Source organism: Oreochromis aureus, linkage group 13 (assembly GCF_013358895.1).
Source record: "Oreochromis aureus strain Israel breed Guangdong linkage group 13, ZZ_aureus, whole genome shotgun sequence".
Taxonomy (NCBI): Eukaryota; Metazoa; Chordata; class Actinopteri; order Cichliformes; family Cichlidae; genus Oreochromis; species Oreochromis aureus.
Genome location: NC_052954.1, coordinates 3,775,191 through 3,799,066, shown reverse-complemented (window position 1 = coordinate 3,799,066; position 23,876 = coordinate 3,775,191). Strand labels below are relative to the sequence as shown.

The 23,876-nt window shown below is 38.0% G+C and overlaps 1 protein-coding gene across 3 annotated transcripts in view; it reads left to right on the top strand.

Moving 5' to 3' along the window:
- birc6 (baculoviral IAP repeat containing 6) overlaps window positions 1-23,876 on the top strand; it is a 172,503-nt gene that overhangs the window by 6,845 nt on the left and 141,782 nt on the right. For all 3 annotated transcript variants that reach the window (XM_039621872.1, XM_039621873.1, XM_039621871.1), the window contains exons 2-3: window positions 1,760-1,941; window positions 5,501-5,638. In XM_039621872.1, the coding sequence (XP_039477806.1) occupies window positions 1,760-1,941; window positions 5,501-5,638 (320 nt within the window). The remainder of the gene's footprint in view (window positions 1-1,759; window positions 1,942-5,500; window positions 5,639-23,876) is intronic.

The window sequence follows — 23,876 nt, the reverse complement described above, 5'->3', positions numbered from 1 at the left end:
CGCCGTCATCACAACTAACGCGATTAAAAATGAACCCATCTAGAGCGCAGACTGAGTCAAAATCAAGTGGGTTGAGAGCGTTAAACGCGGTCATCATGATTAAAATTTTTAAGCCGCGTTAACGCTAATGCTGACTCGTTTGTCCACGTTTGGACTTCTGTGTTGTAAACGCGCAAATCACTTCAATTCAATTCAATTTTATTTATATAGCGCCAAATCACAACAAAAGTCGCCTCAAGGCGCTTTATATTGTACAATAGATCGCACAATAATAAATCACTCTGTGCATGATTACATTGCCCCGCCTATCAAAAAGTCTGCGCATGCACGAATATATCGCCCATCAACCATTGGTGGACTGACAATTGCCGGTTGGAAACTTTTTACATAATGCCCAACCCTACTATTATTTTAATGATGGTATGGGTGGGAGTTTGATTTCTAGGGGGATATCAATAACTGAGGATCCAGTGGTCATGTCCAGAGTTTAAACAATTCACGTGTGATATATACACATGAATTGTGTAGTATCACATAACAGCAACGCATTTTGTTGTCTAGCAAATAAAAATAATAGAAGGCAGCATTTAGGTTACTGTTTTGTTGTAATGTTAGGTCTTGATGGCAGCAGGGCGGCTGTTATGTTGTGGAAGTACTGTATTTCTATTATTTTGATGTAGTGATAAGTGTCTCTAAGCTTTTAACGGCTTGCTGTTCTCTCCCTGGTGAATAGGGACATATGGCGATGTGACATCTGCTGGCACAAGCTGCTGGTTTGTTTCTCATTTCAACTAGTTGTGCACCTCTCGATTTTTGTAACCTTGTGCATTGGTGCTGCTGTTTCGGACAGGTTGAGTACAGGAGTGTACGATCATGTCAGTTTTGTACTAGTTTTTACAGAAGCTCAGAGACCAAAAACATGAGACTTTTGGGAAAAAAAAGGTTGTCAAATTCTTTGCTTCTAGTTTTGACTCTTTCCAGCTGATGTGGAGATGTTGTCTGAAGAAGAATATTGTTGTTCAAAAGAATATTGCAGCGGCACTCACATCGTAAGTACTGGTATAAATGATATGGAGCTGTGGTAATGTCATGGTCGCCGTGTGAAGCAGAAGTATTGGAATGGCCCATCTGCCTGCAGTGATCTCTATTGTTGTTGATGGAGACAATATGTGGTACAACCACTGTGTGGGACACTTTTGCTTGTACTGTTGTTGGTCTGTCATCCAGATGGAGAACAGTGAAGCTATAACATAAGAAGTGCCGGAGTGAATCAACTGTTTAAAAACAATCATTGTCCACTGCAGTAGACATTTTTTTGTGCTTTTCCCTTCCTTGTTCCAGCTGTCCATAATCACTTCCAGTGATTTGCAGTTAGGGTTTTGGAGGACAGCACAAAAGCTCATGTGCAGTGGCTGAAAACCCCTCTTTACCCCCTTGTCTGAACAGAAATGTATACATTGATGAAAAAGTTTGCAGCAGCAGAAATTGTGCTTAAGGAACTCTGCATTTTGAAGGAGCACAACCCTGTTGATGAAACTCTGAAGTAGTCAGTTTGTGGAAATTTACCATTCTTCTTGCATCTGATAAATTGCTTGCCTACCAACAGTGAATGGCAATAAAATATCAACTGCATTGATTTTAATGGACACGTGAGTTGGTTCCAACATGTTTTGCATATAACGCATAAGTAACATATAAACAGCCTTTTCTCCTTCAGACATTCACATTATGTGGTGTGTGTTCTCCGTCTCTGTCCCAGCTAAACCTGGTGGCCGTGTCAGGTGTCAGTACTTTCCCGCAGTGGACAAGGTGCTCTTTGTGGACGACTATGCAGTTGGATGCAGGAAAGACCTGAATGGCATCCTGCTCCTGGACACAGCCCTCCAGCCACCAGTGGCAAAACCTGAGGATATGGTTCAGCTGGAGCTACCGGTCACAGAGGTGAGAGAACATATTTGCCCTTCAATTCGCTGTTTACATGGACATCTGGTCTCTGTTTTAGAAAACAAGTTTAGTGGAAACTGAGATGAAACTTTGGGTTTTCTGTTACAGAAACTAACCAATTTCTATAACTGTAATGGCTCAGTTACCATGGTTGCAGACTCTAACCTTACTTACTCGATGAGAGGTTTTTTTTTCTCAACTGAGTTTTTCTCTGACTCCTCCCCTCCTGCTGTATTTGAAGCACTTGTCTGACTCTTTCATTTCCTCATTCACAGAGTGCGTAATGAAGCTCACATCGGATAATGTTTGAAGAAGTTTTACATTTTAAAAAAACCTGAAATCCCACTTGGGTATTATTTTGTTACCCATTTCTTATATTTACCATTTATATTGATCACTTTTATAACTAATCAGGACTGGACAGATTTATTATCAGCTCAGAATAACATTTATAGCCTGTGATTCTGTAACTCTAGAAAGTAAGGCATCTGTCAAGTTGTCAGCCTCTTCCCTTGCACTGAAACACTGAAACAATCACTTTAAAAAAATAAATAAAATGGTTATTCTTCCTGTTGTGATTGGCCATGCTGCAAAGAACATTCCGATCATAACTGTGATCATGTTGGAGATTATTGGAATATTTCTCAGTGAATATGATTTTGCTGAAATAACTATAAAGTTATAAAAATGCACTCAATTAAATGCTGTCAAGCAACTTTTGGAAATGGAAATGTATGCGATTTTAAACTTTGAGCCTTGACATCTTTTCCACACCAAATCACCTTAATTGTTACTGTGGATGCAGATTGTAATTTGATTTACAAAGGTCAATGTTCATAAACTCTCTGTTAATTACATGTAAAGACAAATCTTTCAAGCCTGTTGGTTTAATTTGTAATGTCCTCTGGATTTCCATACACCTGTTTCCATACTTCAGTAAATAAGTGAAGTTTATTTTTAACACACCTTTCACAGTTAAGGTCACAGAGTGCCTTACACCAAGTTGCAAACACTAAAACAGAATACAGACCCATGAACAATACAAGGTCATACACATAATTGCCCCAATACTTTTCTGAATAGGAAGAGGTATTTTTAGAGGTTGCCTCAGAATCAGTCAAACAAGGAATGAAGAAAACTGATTCCAGAGTTTTGGACCCACTTGCTTAACCTCCTAAGACCCGAACTCTTCCACGACATGCATTTTTAATTTCTCTTTGATATTTGGGCATATTGGGGCCCGATGAATGTAAAAACAAAGAATTTCCAGATTTTTTTTTTTTTTTTACCTTATTTTTGTTTTTAAGAAAAATGAGAGCCACAAATGAGGATATTCATTTAAAATTTTGATAGAACAGTAGCAGTATAATGTCCTCGTAAGTGGATATCAGGCCCATGTAGAGCAAAATTGAGTATTTTGGTCAAAATAACCAAAAATGTGATGTCCACATATGTGGACGGCAGGTCCTAGGAGGTTAAAGGCCTCTCCGTTAAAATTTTTTAAAATGACTATGAGGTATCAACCATAATCTCGACTGTGAAGACCGAAGAGACTGGTTAGAAGAGCTGGTTCATATAAGCTCTGAGATATACTGAAAAAATACTAAAAAATTTAGGAATGAATGGGTTTCTGACATGACATTCCAGGAAAACACTACAGGAAAAGAAGATGCAAGCTAGTTTTAGAGGAGCTTTGTTTGACACTTGGGATGGTGATATCTGAAGCAATGATAAGAGTCTGTTTTGTCATAATTTACATGAGGAAAATGAGCATTTAACCCAGACTTGATAGCAGTCAGACAGGTTTGTGGATCAGAAAGTTTGTTAGGTCAGAAAGAACAGGGCCGGATATCATCTGCATAAAAATTGTAACATGTGTTTTTCATATTGATGATTATCTGTCCAAGAGGCAACATTAACAAGGTAAATGTTACAGGTCCCAAATCTGATCCTATGAAACACCACAGGATAAGGCAGCAGAAAGAGAAATTAAATCTTGAAAGTCTTGAAATGAAATGCTCTGTTATACAGATATAATTTTCATTAGCGGTTACCATAATTACAGCAAATAAAGTTGTTAAAGATTTCACTTAGGTTGGGTGGGTGATGAAGTTCCAACCAAAGTTTTGCAGGAGAGCGACAGTTTAATGGGCGACGTGTGGACGCGCGGTGTCTTGGAGGATGCTTACGCACAGTACGCAACTTTTTGGACCGAAAGGGGGTATTGTTGGTTGACTTTGTGCCTGTTGGGACCACAATAAATGCTGACAGGTACTGTGAAACACTGGAAGAAATCAGAAAGGCATTTCAGAACCCGGAGAAGAGGAATGCTGAGCAAGGGCGTAAGCATTCTCCACGACACTGCACGTCCACACCTCGCCCGTCAAACTGTCACTCTCCTGCATTACTTTGGTTGGAACTTCATCACCCACCCACCCTACAGTCCGGACTTCGCACACAGGGACTACGATCTGTTCCCAAAGTTGAAAGAACATTTGTCCGGAAGTGGATTCTGCAGCGGTGGTGGCGAGCAACTATGACATGGGCATTGTAAAACTGCCACAGCTTCTACAAAAATGCATTGACCGAAATGGCGATTATGTAGGAAAATAAATAAATCTTCAAGCTTTAAAATGATGTAATTATTATGGAAAATAAATGGTTATTTGTATTTCTAAAACAATAGGACACCTTATTTTGGGATTGCCCTTGTACTTCTAGAAGTCCGCTTGAAGGCTGCTGGCTGGACACGTGTAGTTAGTGCAGTGTAATGTCAATTCTCTGTGCATGAGTCCGCACAGTCCCAAAAGTGGTTGGCACAAGGATGTCCACATGGACCTTTGCGCTCAGTCCAGTGATGAACCTAGCAAACCCACTTACACTCTTGTTTATTCAGGCTTGGGTTTGACACTGGAGTACACTAGCAATATGATAGCCTGATGTGGGGTTTGTGTGTTTTTCTGGTCTCGCACTTTTGTGTGAAAAGTTAACGTGAATGAACCACTACACTACGCACCCAGTAGTACACAGAATATTTAATATTTAATTTAAGAAAGTGTAATACATGTGCACAGAATCCAAATCTGTAAGAAACCCTTGGATATGTTTGTCACAAGTTAGATATAATTGTTTGTTTGTCTTTTAAAAAAATTTGACAGTTTTCATCTTTCATCAATTGTAGGGTAATAGGTTGGTTTGTGTAATGGTTTGATATGCAGTTTGTAATTATGACTCAATCCACATTATGGCATCAAATGGCAGGAACAACCTAGGAATCCATTAATTTGTTATAGTGGGAGAACTAATGCCTAATTCAGCAAAAGGGTAACAAACCACAAGCAGCAATACGGTGACCCCAGATCATTGTAACTAAATGGAGCCACAGCCACAAAGCAGATGACAATGTAGTGAATTGTTCTAGTTTTGCAGCACAAAGCTGCAAACACAGGACTACAGAGATGATACAAATGTCCTCAGACTTAGGCCGCAGGTTTTTTTGTTTTTTTTTTACTGAATATCTAAGTGTTAAATCTAATATGTGTTTGTTTCTGTTCAGGCCCAGCAGATACTGTCAGCCTGCCAGGAAAAGATTGATGTGTCAAACACTGAGGGTTACGAACTTTTTATCACCCAGCTGAAAGAAGGCCTGAAGAATACCTCACATGAGACAGCAGCTAATCACAAAGTGGCCAAGGTGAGTTTAATTTAAAAAAAACTTTTGTTTTCGAACTGTATGTCTCTGAGCTTCTGTACTGGAATTAGAGCAGGGCGATATGGCCAAAAATATTTATCACGATATATATTTGAAAATTTGCGATAAGGATATAACTGACAATATAATTGATGCGAGACAAAATACAACTCTACAACTTTACTAGCGCAAAAAACCCATCCATTTATTTTCACTTAAACAAGCAGCTGTTTTTTGTGCATTAAAGCTATATAAAAATTTAACAGTGCAAATGCAAATTCCTTGCTGAAAGTTTAACCAAAAGGCATTTCCAGTAGAAATGGGCTGACATATCCTGAGCATAACCATGTATAATATCCACTAAAGTTAAAAAAGAGGTGCTTTGCAACATTAAACAGGGCTCTAGAGTGCGACCAAATTTTCCAGTGGTGCGACTAAAAAAAAAATATTTGGTCGCACCGGTGCAACCAAATATTTTCGGGTAACAAAAAAAAAAAAATCTCTGCAACTCTCCATGTGGTCAACAACAGACACACATTATGATAGTCAGGGGCGGGACCTCTCTGATTGGCCGTGGTCCAGTTGAAAGTGCAGGTGGAAGAGAAAGGTGAGTAGCTTGAATAAAGCGATATCAATTCATTAACGGATTCCACACAAAGACGTAAACACAGAGCGGACCCGACGCATCAGAATCAGCTTTGTCTTTCTCGGCTTTCTCACCCCACGGCCCGAACACGGACACGCTTTCGGAGCTTAGCGATTCTGATGCGTCGTGTCGCGCTGTGTTTCCGCTTTTTGCGCTAGATTCTGAGCTGCAGGTTTTGTCTCTCCAACCAAAATTCGCCGAGCCAGCTGCAAAAGAAGCAGCAAACTACGCTTCACATTTGATCAATGTCGTCATGAATTCCCTCTGACTTTTGCTGTTTTGCTTCCACCACGATAAAATCACACTTCATGCAGCTCTCTCTCTCTCTCTCTCTCTCTCTCTCTGTACTTCAAGAACAGTTTCCCGTCTCAAATCTCTGTTTTCTGCATTATTTATTCGCTTATTACCCACCAGTCTACCGTTGTTTACAGCGCTGTCGGCCGCTGTCTTTTTCTTTTCTTTTTCTTTTTTTCACTTATATGACCTCGGACAAGAAAGCCTAATTTCTGCTGTTCAATACTGAAGAAATTTAAACTTCTTAAAATTATGCAAAATTGCAGAATATTGCAGAATATTTTTAAGGTTATCTGCTATAAAACGCCAGACCAGGAAAATCTCCTTCATGTTTTTCTGTGTTTTATTCTCAGTTACTTTGACACAAAGGCATCTGCTGTGATGCTCACAATTCTGATGAAGTCTCATGTGTATCAGTACTGATAAATGATCAGAATTATAATATTTCTGACTGTCTGAGGCTAAATTGAATCGAATCAGGACTTTGAGAACCGGAATCGAATGGATTATAGAAGTCAGTGATGATACCCAGCCCTAGTGAGCAGCCTAGGCCTGACAGAAGTGGATGTAGCTGTGGGTAATGAGAAAAGATGAAAAGAACTATTGATAACTTTTGTGTTAAGTTTACTGATCCGTCTGAAATTCATAGCCAGCTCTGACACTGTGCCATCAATCTTTGAATGCTGAAAAAACAGCAGTGTATCCAGAAAACACATTATATGCTGCAATAAATGCACTGCCCAAGTGTCCCCTCTCCCCACTGCCTTTCAGCAGCAGGCAACAGCAAACAGGTCGTCAGAGGAGCCAAGATGATGATTAAGTTTAACATTTTCTACAATATTGACAAAGCAATTTAAGCACAAGTTTGTTAGTTAATCATTTAGGAATGAATATTGTCTGTATGGACTTCCCCCCCAAAGAAAGTGCACATGTAAAACTGCGGTGTTAAGCGATGCGGTTGAAAAATTTGAGTGCGCCTAACTTTTGTGCCGGTACGCCTAAATTTTTAAAGTTAGGCGTACCGGTGCGCCCATGTCAAAAAGTTAGTGTAGAGCCCTGTTAAACTGCAGTGTGCCAAATAAAAAAGTCGAATACATATTTTTCGGACCATAAAGTGCACGGGATTATAAGGCACATTAAGCGAAACAAAGCAGTCAGATAAATCAAACTTTATTTAACTCATTCTTCTTGCTTCCTCCACTTCTGTACCAGTGATTCATTAATGCTGTATTCTATCACAGCTGCTTTATTCCCATGTTGTTGCAGTATATTAATGACTAACTTCGTATTGTGGATGGATTATCTCAGTTGTTCTCCTGACTGAAGTTTGGTCCGTTTACATCATCCTGCCATTTGATTGCATTTGTCTCTAACCATCAGGAACCCTCACGTTAACTTTTATCGAGTGGAAAAGTGTTAGCGTTCATCCTGCAGCTTCACTGTTTATGTTATGCTAGCATAGCTGTGTCGCTAGCGATCACGTAGCACATCATTATATACCAGCTAGCCCAACTTCAGTAACCCTACAGACGTCACTGCTGTTTAGTTTTCTGTCTTCATTTATGTTGGAAGCGATGGCAGAGCTGTAAGTTCTAATTTTTTCAGAAATCTCTGTCAGAACGTGGTATGTCATGCTCGGGTAACTAGCGAAACTAGCGAGCTAACTTCCGCTAACTTCCTGCTAACCTCTAACTCCGTTAAATGTAATAAATTCTGTTTTCATGGATGCCTGGATGTTAAACTTAATTGTTACACCTGGTAAAGCAGCAATGCTGATCGTTTTATTAAAGATGAAAGAATTTAGACAGTTTTTAACTCTGTGTGCCGCAGTGTTTGTTTGACTTTGGGACCTGAAGCGGACGGAGTTTTGGACCCAGATTACTCCCAGATTTACGAGCACCTTAGTCTGACAAATACGGCAATAACGATGGCCCGCTTGCATGCTCTACAAAAAAAGTGCTTTGTTAGCTGTGTCCCAAAACGTCGGCTGCATCCTCTGGAGGCCGCATTTGAAGGCTGATTACGTCACAGCCAGGCGACGAAGGCTGTCCCAATTCGTCGACTCCTTCAAATGCGGCCGACAAATGCGTCCTTCATTTCCCCAAGTTTGAAGGATGGGTCGGGTGTGTCCTTCGTGGCCCACCATATCCCAGAATTCATAGCGCGGCCCAGCCAAATTTCAGCTGCCAACAATGGTGGCCGCTACTAAGTTTTAAAATTAGTCTTATTAATCTTTCTGGGTCACAAAATAAACTTTTAACATATTTTCAGGCGAGAAAGTAGCTGTGTAAACTTCAAATATCTGCTTGGTTTATCGCATATTTGCAAAAGTTTTTTGACATTTTCGGAGATCTCTGTTACCCACCCGCTCGATAGCAAGCCGGGGGGGGGGGGGGTTCAATGGTCACTCCAGCCGGCGAGAGCAGCGGACTCCCGGCTTCATCGTTTTCAGACCCCCGCTCTTTCGCTACTCAGGTTAAACATGATATATAAGTCACTTGGATAACTTAAAAGTGTAATTGTTTGCCTATTTTTGGTGTTTTATTTGTTCCGGAGTAAATCGGTTTGGCTGAGATCAAAGTTATTAGATTATTAGATTAAATAAAACTTTATTAATCCATCGGGTGGGTTCCTCCGGGATTTTCACACAGCTGAATAAACGTCAAACAGAAAACTGATTAAACCGAAGTGTGAGACGGTCGATAATTTACGCCAGTGTCCTGTTATATTTTAGATAGCAAAGAGCAGACGGCCGAGTTTATTAAACTCCACAGACACAGCGGTGACGCAAATCTGAAGGCTAGACCGTCCCATTTCACAGCCTCGCACTTCCGGCCTTCTCGGTCTTTGAAGGGCCCAGCCCACGTAGACCGCGAAGGCCGGGTCCTCCGAAGGATGCAGCCGACGTTTTGGGACACAGCTGTTGTGTATCTGACGGACAAACGCCAAACCAGTTCCACATCACTGAAGTTGCACCATTTTTACAAACCAATTCTGGTTCATCCGTTTCACTCAACGATCCGCTTTCCCCCTTTCCCCCTCATTCTTTGTTGCCGCCATGCTTTTTCGGCCATGCGCGTATGAAAACAAAGACACTGCGCATGCACGTTTTACCCATATTCTATCGCGATATTTCATTTTCTTATCATTTGCCTAACATTGTACCAGTGTTACCGTGAACGGTATAATATGGCCCAGCCCTAACTGGAATTTCATTAAATGGCCATGAATGTACACTTGTATCACAACCGACCTATGGCAGGTTTAGTGCAATGCACCAGGTTACAAAAATTAAGAGGTGCACGACTGAAGTGCCACAACGATTATGTCATGTGACACATGATGTGATGTCAACACACGCGCACAATTTAAAGAGACAGGACACATGATTCCCACTTGTATACTGTGAATTAACCACATTTCACCTGTTCTGTTCTTACACTAACACAATTGGATGTCAAATAATTGGTTAAAGTCCAATTGTGGCAAACTTTGTCATTCCCACAAGGAACCCTATAGGTACTATCTACAGTAGTTCACAACTGTAGTGCATCCATGAAAACAACATAAAAAAAAATAGACATTATCATGACAGACAGATAAAGTGGAAGACTGTTTTACTGGTGCTGGTGTCTGCTATGACTATTGGTTAATAATGCATCTCTTAAGATCCTACAGAGAAGGAGAGAGAAGGAGACCTTTAGCAGAGCTATGCTTAAAACAAACTATGGGTGAGAAACATAAGTAGTGACATTCAAATACATGAGGGGTGATGAAGAGTTCTCAGTGCATTATTATCCAGAAACATGGGAATGTCTTGGGATACCCTTTGGCCTTTTTAATACCATTCAGCCTTGGCTTGAATGGCACAGTTTATCAGAGTATTTTTTTTATGATTATGTGTATTCCTTTATGGTAATAGTTAAGTATATTCTGTTGGCTGTGTCCAGCAGAGTAATGTATCATGTCACAAAGTAAAGTTAAAATTAATTTTATAAACGGGGCACTGTCTGGACACAGTGGTCTCAGTCACCTGATCTGATTTCAGTTTGAAAGGGAGAGATGCAAAAATTATTTAAGACAGCCGTGTGGACATGAAGCACAATCCCAGACATTGTATAAATTCCTTGAGTGCAGAAGATTCTTTATTCTTAAGACTGAATTAAATGTTTCTTCCACTGAAAACGCTGCGTCCAAATGAACCCAATCAACCCCTTTGGAAAGGCAAGAAAAGTACATTATTTTTGAAAGAATTTCAGAAGTGTACCTGGAAATGGTATGGTCTGCACTGTCATACTTGAGGTTCTGTTGGAGAAAAAAAAACATTTTCAAGTATGGGGGTTGAAATTTGTTCATGAGGTGTAGGTATTAAAAAATATTTAAGTTTAAATTTGTATCTGTTAGGAATGTATCCAAAATAAATTTTTCGTCGGATTTATTCTTCTTTTTATTATTAAGTGTGCCTATGCCAAGAGGCACACTTATTACTATTCGTCGGATTTATTATTAAGTGTGCCTATGCCAAGATGCCAAGAGGCACACTTATTACTATTCGTCGGATTTATTGTGTGGATGCCTCAAAGGCATCCACACTATTGTGTTCCCGTTTCTCTTTATTGTGTGGATGCCCTCAAAGGCATCCACACTATTGAGTTCCTGTTTCTCTTTATTGTGTGGATGCCCTAAAAGGGCTTCCACACTATTGAGTTCCTGTTTCACTTTATTCTTCAAGTTGCCACTGTTTTTGCCGCTTAACTACTTCTCAGTTTTTGTGCTATTTTCTCAGTTCAAATTTCACAATATTCTGCTGTTTCTGCTCATTCCTGCTATGTCTTTTTGTACTTTTAACTATTGTACTTTTTAAAATATTAAGCTTTTTATACAATTTTTTGTCCCATTGAAATGAATGGGAAACTTCCACAATTCTGCTAAAACTTGCTTGTTTTTGAAACTTAACTACTTCCTCATACTTTCACCTAGAAATTCCATTCAAACTTTAAAATGTTCTCAAGTTATTGGGCTATTCCTGTATGATTCAGCTTTTTCAGACCTTCTACCGTTTTAATCTTATCTCTCTTTAAGTTTTCAGTTGCAAAATTGTGATTTTTCAGAAAATACATGCGTTGCTATGGTTGCTATGCAATTAACTCAGAGTGAGCGCTGGTCTGTTCTGAATTTTCTCTTCATGTCTGAACAACTTCTTGCTACTCACTCAATTTCCACTCAACCCCCACAAATTATACATCAAAACGTAGGTATTTTTGCTGGCTTTCAGAAAATGTCACTATCACTGTTGTGGAAGTTACAGATTTTTATCAAATCACCTCAGAGCAACACAAAGTCTTAAAACTCTCCATAGAAAGTCAATGGAGAGTCTGTTCAAAATCAGTGCTGGGACTCTCTAATGAGAGGCATTTTCAAATCGTCATATCTCTTAAACAATGCAAAGTTAGGACATGAGGCTTGTGCCAATTCATCTTCAGACACTGCTGACACTCACGGTTGGAGCAGTTTTTACAGTCATCTTACTGTTGAGCCATAAATTACATTTGTTTGAGGGGTGGAAATCTGTCCTCCTCTCAGTTTTCAAACTCCAAAAATGAAGCCGTTTCTTCTCTCGTCATATCTCCGCGACGGAGGTACAAAGAGCTATGAAAATCGCAGTCAAAGTTCACCAAAGTCCGCTGATTCACCCAGTACAAGAATGATGCTTCTATTCCACCTAGTTTTTGAGTTACACGACATTTTGTAACTCCAAAAAACGGCGTTTTACGCCTCTCACCGCGATCTAAATCTGACACCTCATCTGCCTGTTTTCCAAGCCGCCGCTCTCTTTCCCAGTGGCGCAGTTGGTAATGACACCGGTCGCCAGCCCAAAGATCGCAGGTTCAATTCCACCTTGGTCAACATGTTTTTTCCCCCCTACAAATTAATACATTATCACAGACCAGTAATTCATATTGATCATTTATTACAATTCTGCAAAGTTTTATGATTTTAGCAGCTTTTCTAATATGGGCCTGAGATTCTTGTTAACACTCCATGGCACAAATACTGTTCCCTTTAGGCTCTGTGTATGTGTGTGTGTATCAATATTTTTCCCATTTTAAAGTATTACTCCTCCATAATAGTATTTCTTTTAAATCAAAGTACTTTTACTACATCTTAGTACTTCAGCTCAATCATAGTATTTCTGCTAAATCATAGTATTTTTGCCATATCATGGTATTTGTGCCAAAGCATTGTATTTCCACAAAATAACAGTATTTCTACTATGTTATATTATTACTGCTCATAGTATCTCTGCCAAATCTTGGTATTTGTTCCAAAGCATAGTATTTCTGCCAAATCATAGTATAGTTGCAAAATAAAGGTTTTTGAGCCAAATCATTGTGTTTGTGCTAAATCCTAGTAATTCTGCTCAATCATAGAATTTCTGCTATGCTGAAGTGCTTTTTGCTAGATTATAGAATTTCTGCTAAGTCAAAGTATTTCATGTAAATCATAGTATTTATACCAAGTCCCAGTGTTTCTGCCAAATCATAAATAATTTTAACAAAGCAAAGTTAAGACGAGGCTTGTGCCAATTCATCTTCAGACATTGCTGACACTCACGGTCACAGCCTTTCAGTTTTCAAACTTCGAAAATGAAGCCGTTTCTTCTCTCGTCATATCTCCACGACGGAGGTACAAAGAGCTATGAAAATCACAGTAAAAGTTCACCAAAGTCTGCTGATTCGCCCAGTACAAGAATTGTGCTTCTATCCCACCTAATTTTGAGTTACACGACATTTTGTAACTCCAAAAAACGGCGATTTACGCCTCTCACCGCGATCTAAATCTGACACCTCATCTGCCTGTTTTCCAAGCTGCCGCTCTCTTTCCCAGTGGCACAGTTGGTAATGACACCGGTCGCCAGCCCAAAGATCGCAGGTTCAATTCCACCTTGGTCAACATGTTTTTTCCCCCCTACAAATTAATACATTATCACAGACCAGTAATTCATATTGATCATTTATTACAATTCTGCAAAGTTTTATGATTTTAGCATCTTTTCTAATATGGACCTCAGATTCTTGTTAACGCTCCATGGCAGAAATGCATACAAGTACACAGCCTGATGAAGCAGATAGAAGCAGTACCTCTGATTGGTGAAATTGAGCAGAACCCGGTTGTTCTGCCTCTTTTTACCAGAAAGTTCGCATTTTCACCTCTTATCAGCACAAATCTCAGCCTCTTCTTTTGTTTTTATCAGAATTTTCAACTTTTTCACCTTTTTTCAGTTATGTGAGAACCAGTTTGGCTCAATGAGTAGCTGAAAATTTTCAGCCTGTTCTGCTCTTTCAGAATAATTTCAGCTTTTTCACCTCTTTTCAGCACTATTTCAGCATTTTCACCTGTTTCGAGCATACAGTTCTGCTTCTTCCCCTCTTTTCACAACAATTCAGCTTCTTCGGCCTCCCCTGCATATTTTTTCTCTCATCATATCTCTTGTTGGGACAAGAACAGCTTTGGCTCAGTGAGATGAGCAGCTACTGTGATTGCTTCCTTCCGTCTTTTCTGCAGAAAGTATTACTCCTCCATAATAGTATTTCTGTTAAATCAAAGTACTTCTACTACATCTTAGTACTCCTGCTCAAAGTATTTCTGCTAAATCATAGTATTTTTGCCAAATGATGGTATTTGTGCCAAGTAATAGTATTTGTGCCCAATTGAAATTTCTGTTATGTTATAGTAATACTATTAAGGCATAGTATTTCTACCACATCATAGTATTCCTTCAAAATCATAGTATTACTGCAATTTCATAGTATTTGAACGAAATCGTAGTATTTGTGTTGAAACATACTATGTCTGCAAAATCACAGTATGTCTGCTATGTTATAGTATTACTACTAAGGCATAGTATTTCTACCAAATCATAGTATTCCTTCAAAATCATACTATTACTGCAATTTCATAGTATTTGAGCGAAATCGTAGTATTTGTACTAAATCATGGTACTTGTGCCAAATCATAGTATTTTTTTCAAATCATATTATTCGAACCAAAACATTGTATTTGTACGAAGTCATAGTATTTCTTCTAAATCATAGTATTTCACCCAAATCTCAGTAGTTGTGCTAAATCCCAGTATTATTGCCAAATCGTAGTATTTGTACTGAAGCATGGTATTTCTGCCAATAAGACTATTTGTACTAAATCATAGTACTTGTGCCAAAATATGGTATTTGTGCCAAATTAGAGTATTTGTGCCCAATTAAAATTTCTGTTATGTTATAGTAATACTACTAAGGCATAGCATTTCTACCAAAGCATAGCATTCCTTCAAAATCATAGTATTACTGCAATTTCATAGTATTTGATCAAAATCGTAGTATTTGTGAAAAAACATACTATGTCTGTAAAATAACAGTATATCTGTTATGTTATAGTATTACTACTAAGGCATAGTATTTCTGCCAATACGAGTATTTGTACTAAATCATAGTACTTGTGCCAAATCATAGTATTTCAGCCATATTGTGCTAGTTGTGCAAAAACATAGACTGTCTGCAAAATCATAGTTTATCTATTATGTTATAGTATTACTACTAAGTCGTAGACTTTCTGTTTTGTTATAGTATATGTGCTGAATATAGTATATGTGCCAAATCATAGTATTTATAGCAAATCATAGTATTTGTGCTAAAACATAGTATACTGCCACATTATAGTATTTGTGTAAAACCAGAATGTCTGCAAAATCATCATATATCTGTGATGTTATAGTATTACTACTAAGGCATAGTATTTCTGCAAAATCATAGTATTTTTGCAGAAACATTGTACTTTTGGTAAATCATAGTATTTCTACTAAATAATAGTATTTCTTCTAAATCATAGTATTTCAATCAAATCTCAGGAGTTGTGCTAAAACGCAGTATTATTGCCAAATCATATGTTTGGGTACAAATACTATCAGTTCAACTTATTTAACTCTTCTCAACAGCCCAACACCTCTTCTTCACCCCGTTTCAGCAGAATTGTGAGTTTTTTCACCCCTTTTCAGCACAAATCCCAGCTTTTTCAGGTGTTTTCAACAGAAATCTCTTTTTTAGCAGAAATTCTGCTGATTCACCTGTTTTCAGTGCAACGTACTACTTCTTTACCTCTTTTCAGTAGAAATTCTGCTGATTCACATATTTTAAGCAGAATTTTCAGCCTTTCACGTCTTATCAATACAAATCTCAGTATCTTCTGCTCATTTCAGAGGAAACCTTTTCACCTCTCCTCTTTTCAGTACAAATTTGAACTTCTGTACCCCTTTGAAGCAGAATCTTTGCCTTTTCACCTCTTTTCAACAAAACTTTTTTTTCACTTGTTGTGTGGATGCCCTCAAGGGCTTCCACACCATTGAGTTCCTGTTTCTCTTTATTCTTTCTTTTCTTCATCTTCAAGTTGCTTCCGTACGTTTTTCGGCACTGAACTACTTCCGCAGTTTTTGTCCGATTTTCTCCGTTCAAACTCTAAACTGTTCTGCTCTTTCTGCTTATTGCAGCTATGACTTTTGGTGTTTATTACTATTATACTTTTTAAAATATTACACTGTTTTCCTTTAATTTGTCCCATTGAAATGAATGGAAAACTTCCACAATTCTGCTAAAACTTGTTTTTGAAACTTAACTACTTTCTTATACTTTCACCTAGGAACTCCATTCAAACTTTAAAATGTTCTCAAATTATTGGACTATTCCTGTATGATTCAGCTTTTTCAGATCTTCTACCATTTTAATCTTATCCCTCTTTAAATTTTGAGTTGCAAAATTGTGATTTTTCAGAAAATACATGCGTTGTTATGGTTGCTATGCAATTAACTCAGAGTGTACACTCGTCCATTCTGAATTTTCTCTTCATGTCCGAACAACTTCTTGCTACTCGCTCAATTTCCACTCAACTCCCACAAATTATACATCAAAATGTAGGTATTTTTGCAGGCTTTCAGAAAATGTCACTATCATTGTTGTGGGATTTATAGAATTTTGGCAAATCTCCTCAGACCAACACAAAGTCTCAAAACTCTCCATAGAAAGTCAATGGAGAGCTTGTTCAAAATCACCGCTGGAATTCTCTAATGAGAGGCATTTTCAAATCGTCATATCTCCTTAACAAAACAGAGTTGAGACATGAGGCTTGTGCCAATATATCTTCAGACAGTCCTGATGCTCACAATTCAAGAATTTTTTCCTCACCTATTACCGTTTGGCCATGAATTGCATATGTTTGAGAGTAGGAAATTTGTCCCTCGCTCAGATCTCTTCAGATTTCAAACTCTGGAAATGAGACACTTTTTTCTCTCGTCATATCTTTTTGATGGATTGCAACAGAGCCCTGAAAATTTCCATGACTGTTCACCAAAGCCTGCTGTTTCTTACAGTGAAAGAATGATTTTGATGCTCCATATAGATTTAGAGTTACAAAACGTTGTTTGAGGCCAAGTCAAGGCAGTTTTGTAACTGAGTAGAGGCGAAGCAGTGTGTTACAAGTCATATATCTTCAATAATCTATATTTTATCTTTGAATTATGAAGACCTGAAGATTCCCCCATCTCTTCTGAACAAAACGGTGTCAGAATGACTGTTCTAGCCCCTATGGTTAGAAAATTATGGCCATTTGTGCGAGGGGAATCCTGAATGTCAGAAATACACTGAAGAAAACTCATACCTCTCTCTGTGTCTGCGTGTGTAAAGGCTGATTACAGCAGGTGCAGCTAATTTAACTGACCTAGATATACCAGGCCCAGACTCTTAACAGCCACTGTTCACTTTAGCCTCTGTGTATGTGTGTGTGTATCAATATTTCTCCTATGTTAAAGTATTGCTTCTCAATCATAGTACTTCAAAGTACTTCTACTACATCTTAGTACTTCTGCTCAATCATACTATTTGTGCCAAATCATGGTATTTGTGCCAACTCATGGCTTTTGTGCCAAATCAGAATATTTCTGTTATGTTATAGTATTACTACTAGGTGGAGGAATTTCTGTTATGTTATAGTATATGTGCTGAATATAGTATATCTGCCAAATAATAGTATTCATCCCAAATCAAAGTATTTATGCCAAATTACAGTATTTCTGCTAAAAAGCAGAAATAGTACCTTTTAGCAGAAATTTCTGCCAAACAATAGTATTTATTTTAAAACATAGTATTCCTACTAAATCATAGTATTTGAACTGATTTGTACACTCTGTGTATATGTGTGTCAATATTTCTCCTATGTTAAAGTATTACTCCTCAATTATAGTATTTCTGCTAAATCAAAGTACTTCTATTACATCTTAGTACTTCTGCTCAATCATAGTATTTGTACTAAATCATAGTATTTGTGTCAAAGCTTCGTATCTGTATGGAGTCATAGTATTTCTTCTAAATAATAGTATTTCAATCAAATCTCACAAGTTGTGGTAAAACGCAGTATTTCTCACAAATCATAGTATGTGTACCCAATCATAGTATTTCTGCCATATCATCGTATTTGTACCAAATCATGGGTTTTGCCAAATCATGGTATTTGTGCCAAATTATAGTATTTGTGCTAAAACATAGTATTTCTGCCATATTGTGGTATTTGTGCAAAAACAAAGAAATCATAGTATATCTGTTGTTATAGTATTACTACTAAGGCATAGTATTTCTGCCAAATCATAGTATTCCTTCAAAATCATAGTATTACTGCAATTTCATAGTATTTGAGCAAAATCGTACTACATTTGCAACAACGTACTATATCTGCAAAATCACAGTATTTCTGTAATGTTTTAGTATTACTACTAAGGCACAGTATTTCTGCCAATTCGTAGTATTTGTACTAAATCACATTACTTGTGCCAAATCATAGTATTTGTTGCAAATCATAGTATTCAAACCAAAACAGTATTTGTACCAAAGCATCGCATTTATTTGTAACGAAGTCATAGTATTTCTTCTAAATCATAGTATTTCAATCAAATCTCGGTAGTTGTGCTAAAACGCAGTTTTTCTGCCAAATCATAGTATTTGTACCCAATCATAGTATTTCTGCCATATCATTGTATTTGTGCCAAACCATGGTATTTCTGCCATATCATCGTATTTGTGCCAAATCATGGTATTTTTGCCAAATCATGGTATTTGTGACAAAACATGGTATTTGTTCCAAATTATAGTATTTGTGCCCAGTTAACATTTCTGTTATGTTATAGCATAACTACTAAGTCGTAGACGTTCTGTTCTTTATAGTATATCTGCTGAATATAGTATTTGTGCCAAATCATAGTATTTATAGCAAATCATAGTATTTGTGCCAAACCATTGTATTTGTATGGAGTCATAGTATTTCTTTTAAATCATTTGTTAAAGTATATGTGCTGAATATAGTATATGTGTATCAATATTTCTCCTATGTTAAAGTATTACTCCTCAATCACAGTATTTCTGCTAAATCAAAGTACTTCTACTACATCTTAGTAATTCTGCTAAATCATAGTATTTTTTGAAATCATGGCATTTGTGCCAAATCATGGTTTTGGGGCCAAATCATAATTTTTCTGTTATGTTAAAGTATTAAAACTAAGTGGAGGAATGTCTGTTATGTTATAGTATATATGCTGAATATAGTATATCTGACAAATCATAGTATTTACCCCAAATCACAGTATTTATGCCAAATTACAGTATTTTTGCCAAAAGGCAGAAATAGTACCCAAAAAACAGTACTTATGTGAAAACACAGTATTTCTGCTAAATCATAGTATTCCTGTCATTTGTACTGAAACATAGTATTTGTGCCCAAATCACAGTATTTATCCCAAATCATAGTATTTATGCCAAATTACAGTATTTCTGCTAAAAAGCAGAAATAGTACCTTTTAACAAAAATTTTTGCCAAAAGACAGAATTTATGAAGAAACATAGTATTTAAATCAGTACAAATCAGTACTATGTTTCAGTACAAATCAGCGTATTTGTACTGAAACATATGCCTGCTATGACTTTTGGTGACTTTTGGTGCTCATAACTTCTATACTTTTTGAGATATTGAATTTTTTGCAATATTTTTGCCCATTTCTGCCATATCATCAGTGGCGTCACTGATTTTCCTTGCCGGGATGACCTGTGTTTTAGCTCAGTGAGATGAGCATCCGTTCTCAGACTGGGAGGCCCGGGTTCAAATCCCGCTTATGGCAACATTTCTTTCAGTTAACACTTAAACTTCTTTAACTCAATTTCAGCTTTTTCACCCCTTTTCAGTAAAATATTTCAGTTTTTTCACCACTTTTCAGCACAAATCCCAGCTTTTTCTGCTGTTTTCAGCAAAAACCTCTTTTCAGCAGAATTCTGAAAAGAGTTCTGCAGAACTCTTTTCAGCAGAAATTCTGCTGATTGAACTCTTTTCAGTAGAATTTTCACTTCTTTTCAGCCCAAATTCTGCTTATTCACCTCTTCTGCAAAATTTTCAGCCTTTTCACCTGTTATTACCACAAATCTCAGCTGTTTTCAGAAAAAACCTCTTTTGAGCAGAAATTCTGCTTATTCATCTCTTTTCAGCGCAACTTTCTGCTTCTTTACCTCTTTTCTGAAGAAATTCTGCTGATTCACCTCTTTTCTGCACAATTCTCAGCCTTCTCACCTCTTATCAGCACAATGGTCAGTCTGTCCACCTCTTCTTTGTGAGAATGAGTTTGGCTCAGTGAGATGAGTAGCCGCCTTGAGACCAGGAGGGCCAGGTTCGAATCCTGCTTAGGGTGAATTTTTTTTTGTTTTTCACCACCATACAACTTTTTGCAACTTTTCATCTTTTTCAGCTTTTCAGCAGACAGCTTCAGCGTTAAGGCATCCACACAGCATTTTCGCAGGAAATGCAAATTTTTCTAGTTTTCAGCGTAATTTTTCAGTTTCTTTACTGCCCTACAATTTTTGCAGCTTTTCATCTTTTTCAGTCATTTTCAGCAGACAGCTTCAGCGTTCCGGCATCCACACAGCATTTTTGCAGGAAATACAAACTTATTATAGTTCTTTATTCCACCTTATTCTAGTTGCTTCCGTACGTTTTTTGGCACTTAACTACTCCCACAGTTTTTATCCGATTTTTGCCATTCAAACTTTAAAAAATTCTGCTCTTTCTGCTCTTTCCTGCTATGACTTTTGGTGCTCATAACTTCTATACTTTTTGAGATATTGAATTTTTTTTGCAATATTTTTTGCCCATTTTTGCACATTATCAGTGGCCTCACTAGTTTTCCTTTCCCGGTTGAGCTGTGTTTTAGCTCAGTGAGATGAGCAGCCGTTCTCAGACTGGGAGGCCCGGGTTCAAATCCCGCTTATGGCAACATTTCTTTCAGTTTACAGTTAAACTTTTTTTTAACTCTTTTCAACACAAATTTCCGCTTTTCCACCCCTTTTCAGCAAAATTTTCATTTTTTTCTGCTGTTTTCAGAAAAAAAAGTCTTTTCTGCAGAAATTCTGCTCATTCAACTCTTTTCAGCAGAATATTCAGAATTTTCACCTCTTTTCAGTAGAAATTCTTCTTATTCACCTCTTCTGCAAAATTCTCAGCCTTTTCACCTCTTATCAGCACAAATCTCAGCTTTTTTCAGAAAAAAACACTTTTGAGCAGAAATTTATTTATTTCACACATGGTTCAACAGTGTTTCTTTTTCTACATACAGAACCTACATTGCAAAGAAGTGGTATCAGACTGCTTTGTAGTGGAGGAATTTGTTGCCAGTTTCTTTCATCTTTAATCCATATTCATGTTGTAATGTAGTAGTACCACAATATGGCAGAAACACTATGTTTTGGCACAAATACTTTGATTTAGTATACTTTAGCTTCTTCAGCTTCTTCACCCCTTTTCAGCAAAATTTTCATTTTTTTCACCCCTTTTCAGCACAAATTCCAGCTTTTTTTGGCTGTATTCAGAAAAAAGACAACTCTTTTGAGCAGAAACTCTGCTGATTCATCTCTTTTCAGCGCAAGTTTCTGCTTCTTTGCCTCTTTTCAGCAGAAATTCTGCTGATTCACCTCTTTTCTGCAAAATTTTCAGCCTTTTCACCTCTTATCAGCACAATTGTCAGCAGCTTCTGCTCATTTCAGCAGAATTGTCCGTCTCTCCACCTCTTCTTTGTAAGAATGACTTTGGCTCAGGGAAATGAATAGCCGCCTTTGAGCAGAAACTCTGCTGATTCATCTCTTTGCAGCGCAACTTATTGCTTCTTTACCTCTTTTCTGCAGAAATTCTGCTGATTCACCTCTTTTCTGCAAAATTTTCAGCCTTTTCACTTCTTCTCAGCACAATTCTCAGCAGCTTCTGCTCATTTAGCAAAATTGTCAGTTTCTCCATCTCTTGTTTTTGAGAGAAAGAGTTTGGTTCAGTGAGATGAGCAGCTGCCTTGAGACGAGAACGGCCAGGTTCAAATCCCGGTCATGGCAAAACCTGTTTTCAGTTTTCTCTTTTGTTCTGCCTCTTTTCAGCAGAAACTCTGCTGATTCACCTCTTTTCAGCCTTTTCACCTCTTATCAGCACAATTCTCAGCAGTTTCTGCTCATTTCACCATAATTGTCAGTCTCTCCATCTCTTACCTTGTGAGAGTGAATTTGGCACAGTGAGATGAGTAGCTGCCTTGTGCCCAGGAGGGCCAGGTTCGAATCCTGCTCAGGGTGACATTTTTTTTTCACTACCATACAACTTTTTCCAACTTTTCATCTTTTTCAGCTTTTCAGCAGACAGCTTCAGCGTTAAGGCATCCACACAGCATTTTCGCAGGAAATGCAAATTTTTCTAGTTATTGTGTGGATGCCCTAAAAGGGCTTCCACACTATTGAGTTCCTGTTTCTCTTTATTCTTTATTATGTGTGCCTATGCCAAGAGGCACACATATTACTATTCGTCGGATTTATTCTTCTTCTTCTTATTATGTGTGCCTATGCCAAGAGGCACACATATTACTATTCGTCGGATTTATTATTCTTATTATTATTATTATTATTATTCTCCATCTTCCGCCTAAATTTCGGCACGTATCATGCCCCGCAGTTTTGAGAAAAGCTTCATATATGTTACCTCATTTTGTGCGGCTGGATCTGGAATGGTGTGCTATGACTTTTGGTGTTTATGACTATTATAGTTTTTTAAATATTAATATTTTAGTGAAAATTTTCCCGCGCTCCTCTGCCAAACAGTTTTGACAATAGGGGTACATATGTTACATCATTTTGTGCGGCTGGAGCTGGGCTAGTATGGTGTGACTTTTGGTGTTTATAACTTTTATAGTTTTTGAAATATTTAGATTTTAGTGCAAATTTAGGCCAATTTCTAGGCTCCTGAGAAAGATTCTGCTTTTGGCACCATAGAAACAGACTTCATTTGAGGTGTAGCTTAGCTAGCTAGCGCGGCTAGCGACCCTTCGTGAAAAACCATGCAGGCTTGGCTGATAGTGAGGTGGCTAAAATTTGTTTAATCGCCCGATCGCTCGGCAAGGGTCTGTGTCTTAGCTGGACTTATTTTTCGTTTATATGGGCCGATGATGCTGGTCGATGTGGAAAAAATAACTGAGTTGTTTGGTGGTGGAGCTACAACAGAGGGCAGCTATCCACGGTGTGTGACAGAAAGGACATGCCATGAACGAGACATACAAGGCGGTGAGGCTACCGCCGATCGACCGGTGTTTGCTAACACGGAGGTCAATCGTGGATCAGGGAAAGCGAAGGCAGGAGCGTGAGGTGAACTGAATTTCAGGTAAGAAATTATGACCTGCACTCTATTTGGGTCAGATATAAACCGAGTTTAGGTGTAGTTTATTTAGCAACAGTTCTCTTACGTGTTGCTGATAGCTGGCTGGCTAGCTAGCTAGCGCCGCTAGCTTAGCTAGCTAGCGCGGCTAGCGACCCTTCGTGAAAAACCACGCAGAGTTTAGGTGTAGTTTATTTTCGTTGTGCTGACTTTTTCAATCACTTACAATAACTCGTACTGCGTGCTAGCTAGCACTACGGAGTTTGTATACAGCTGTGTGCGCGCTAAGTTACCGATGTTACCGATGTTGAACTTTATGACAGCCTCCCCTGTCATTCTCTCGCCTGTTGAAACTTCAGTCATGAAACTGATCAATGATCGGCTTTTCTCTCTTGTTTGTTTATCACGCTAAACAACAGCAGCACGTTTAAGCTTGATCAGCTGTTGTTAGAATTCTTTTGATTTTAATTTCTAGTATCAGCTGATGTTTGCTGGAGCATGAAGATGAAATCAGGAGATGTCCTTACTGAATCATCAGAGCTGAACTGG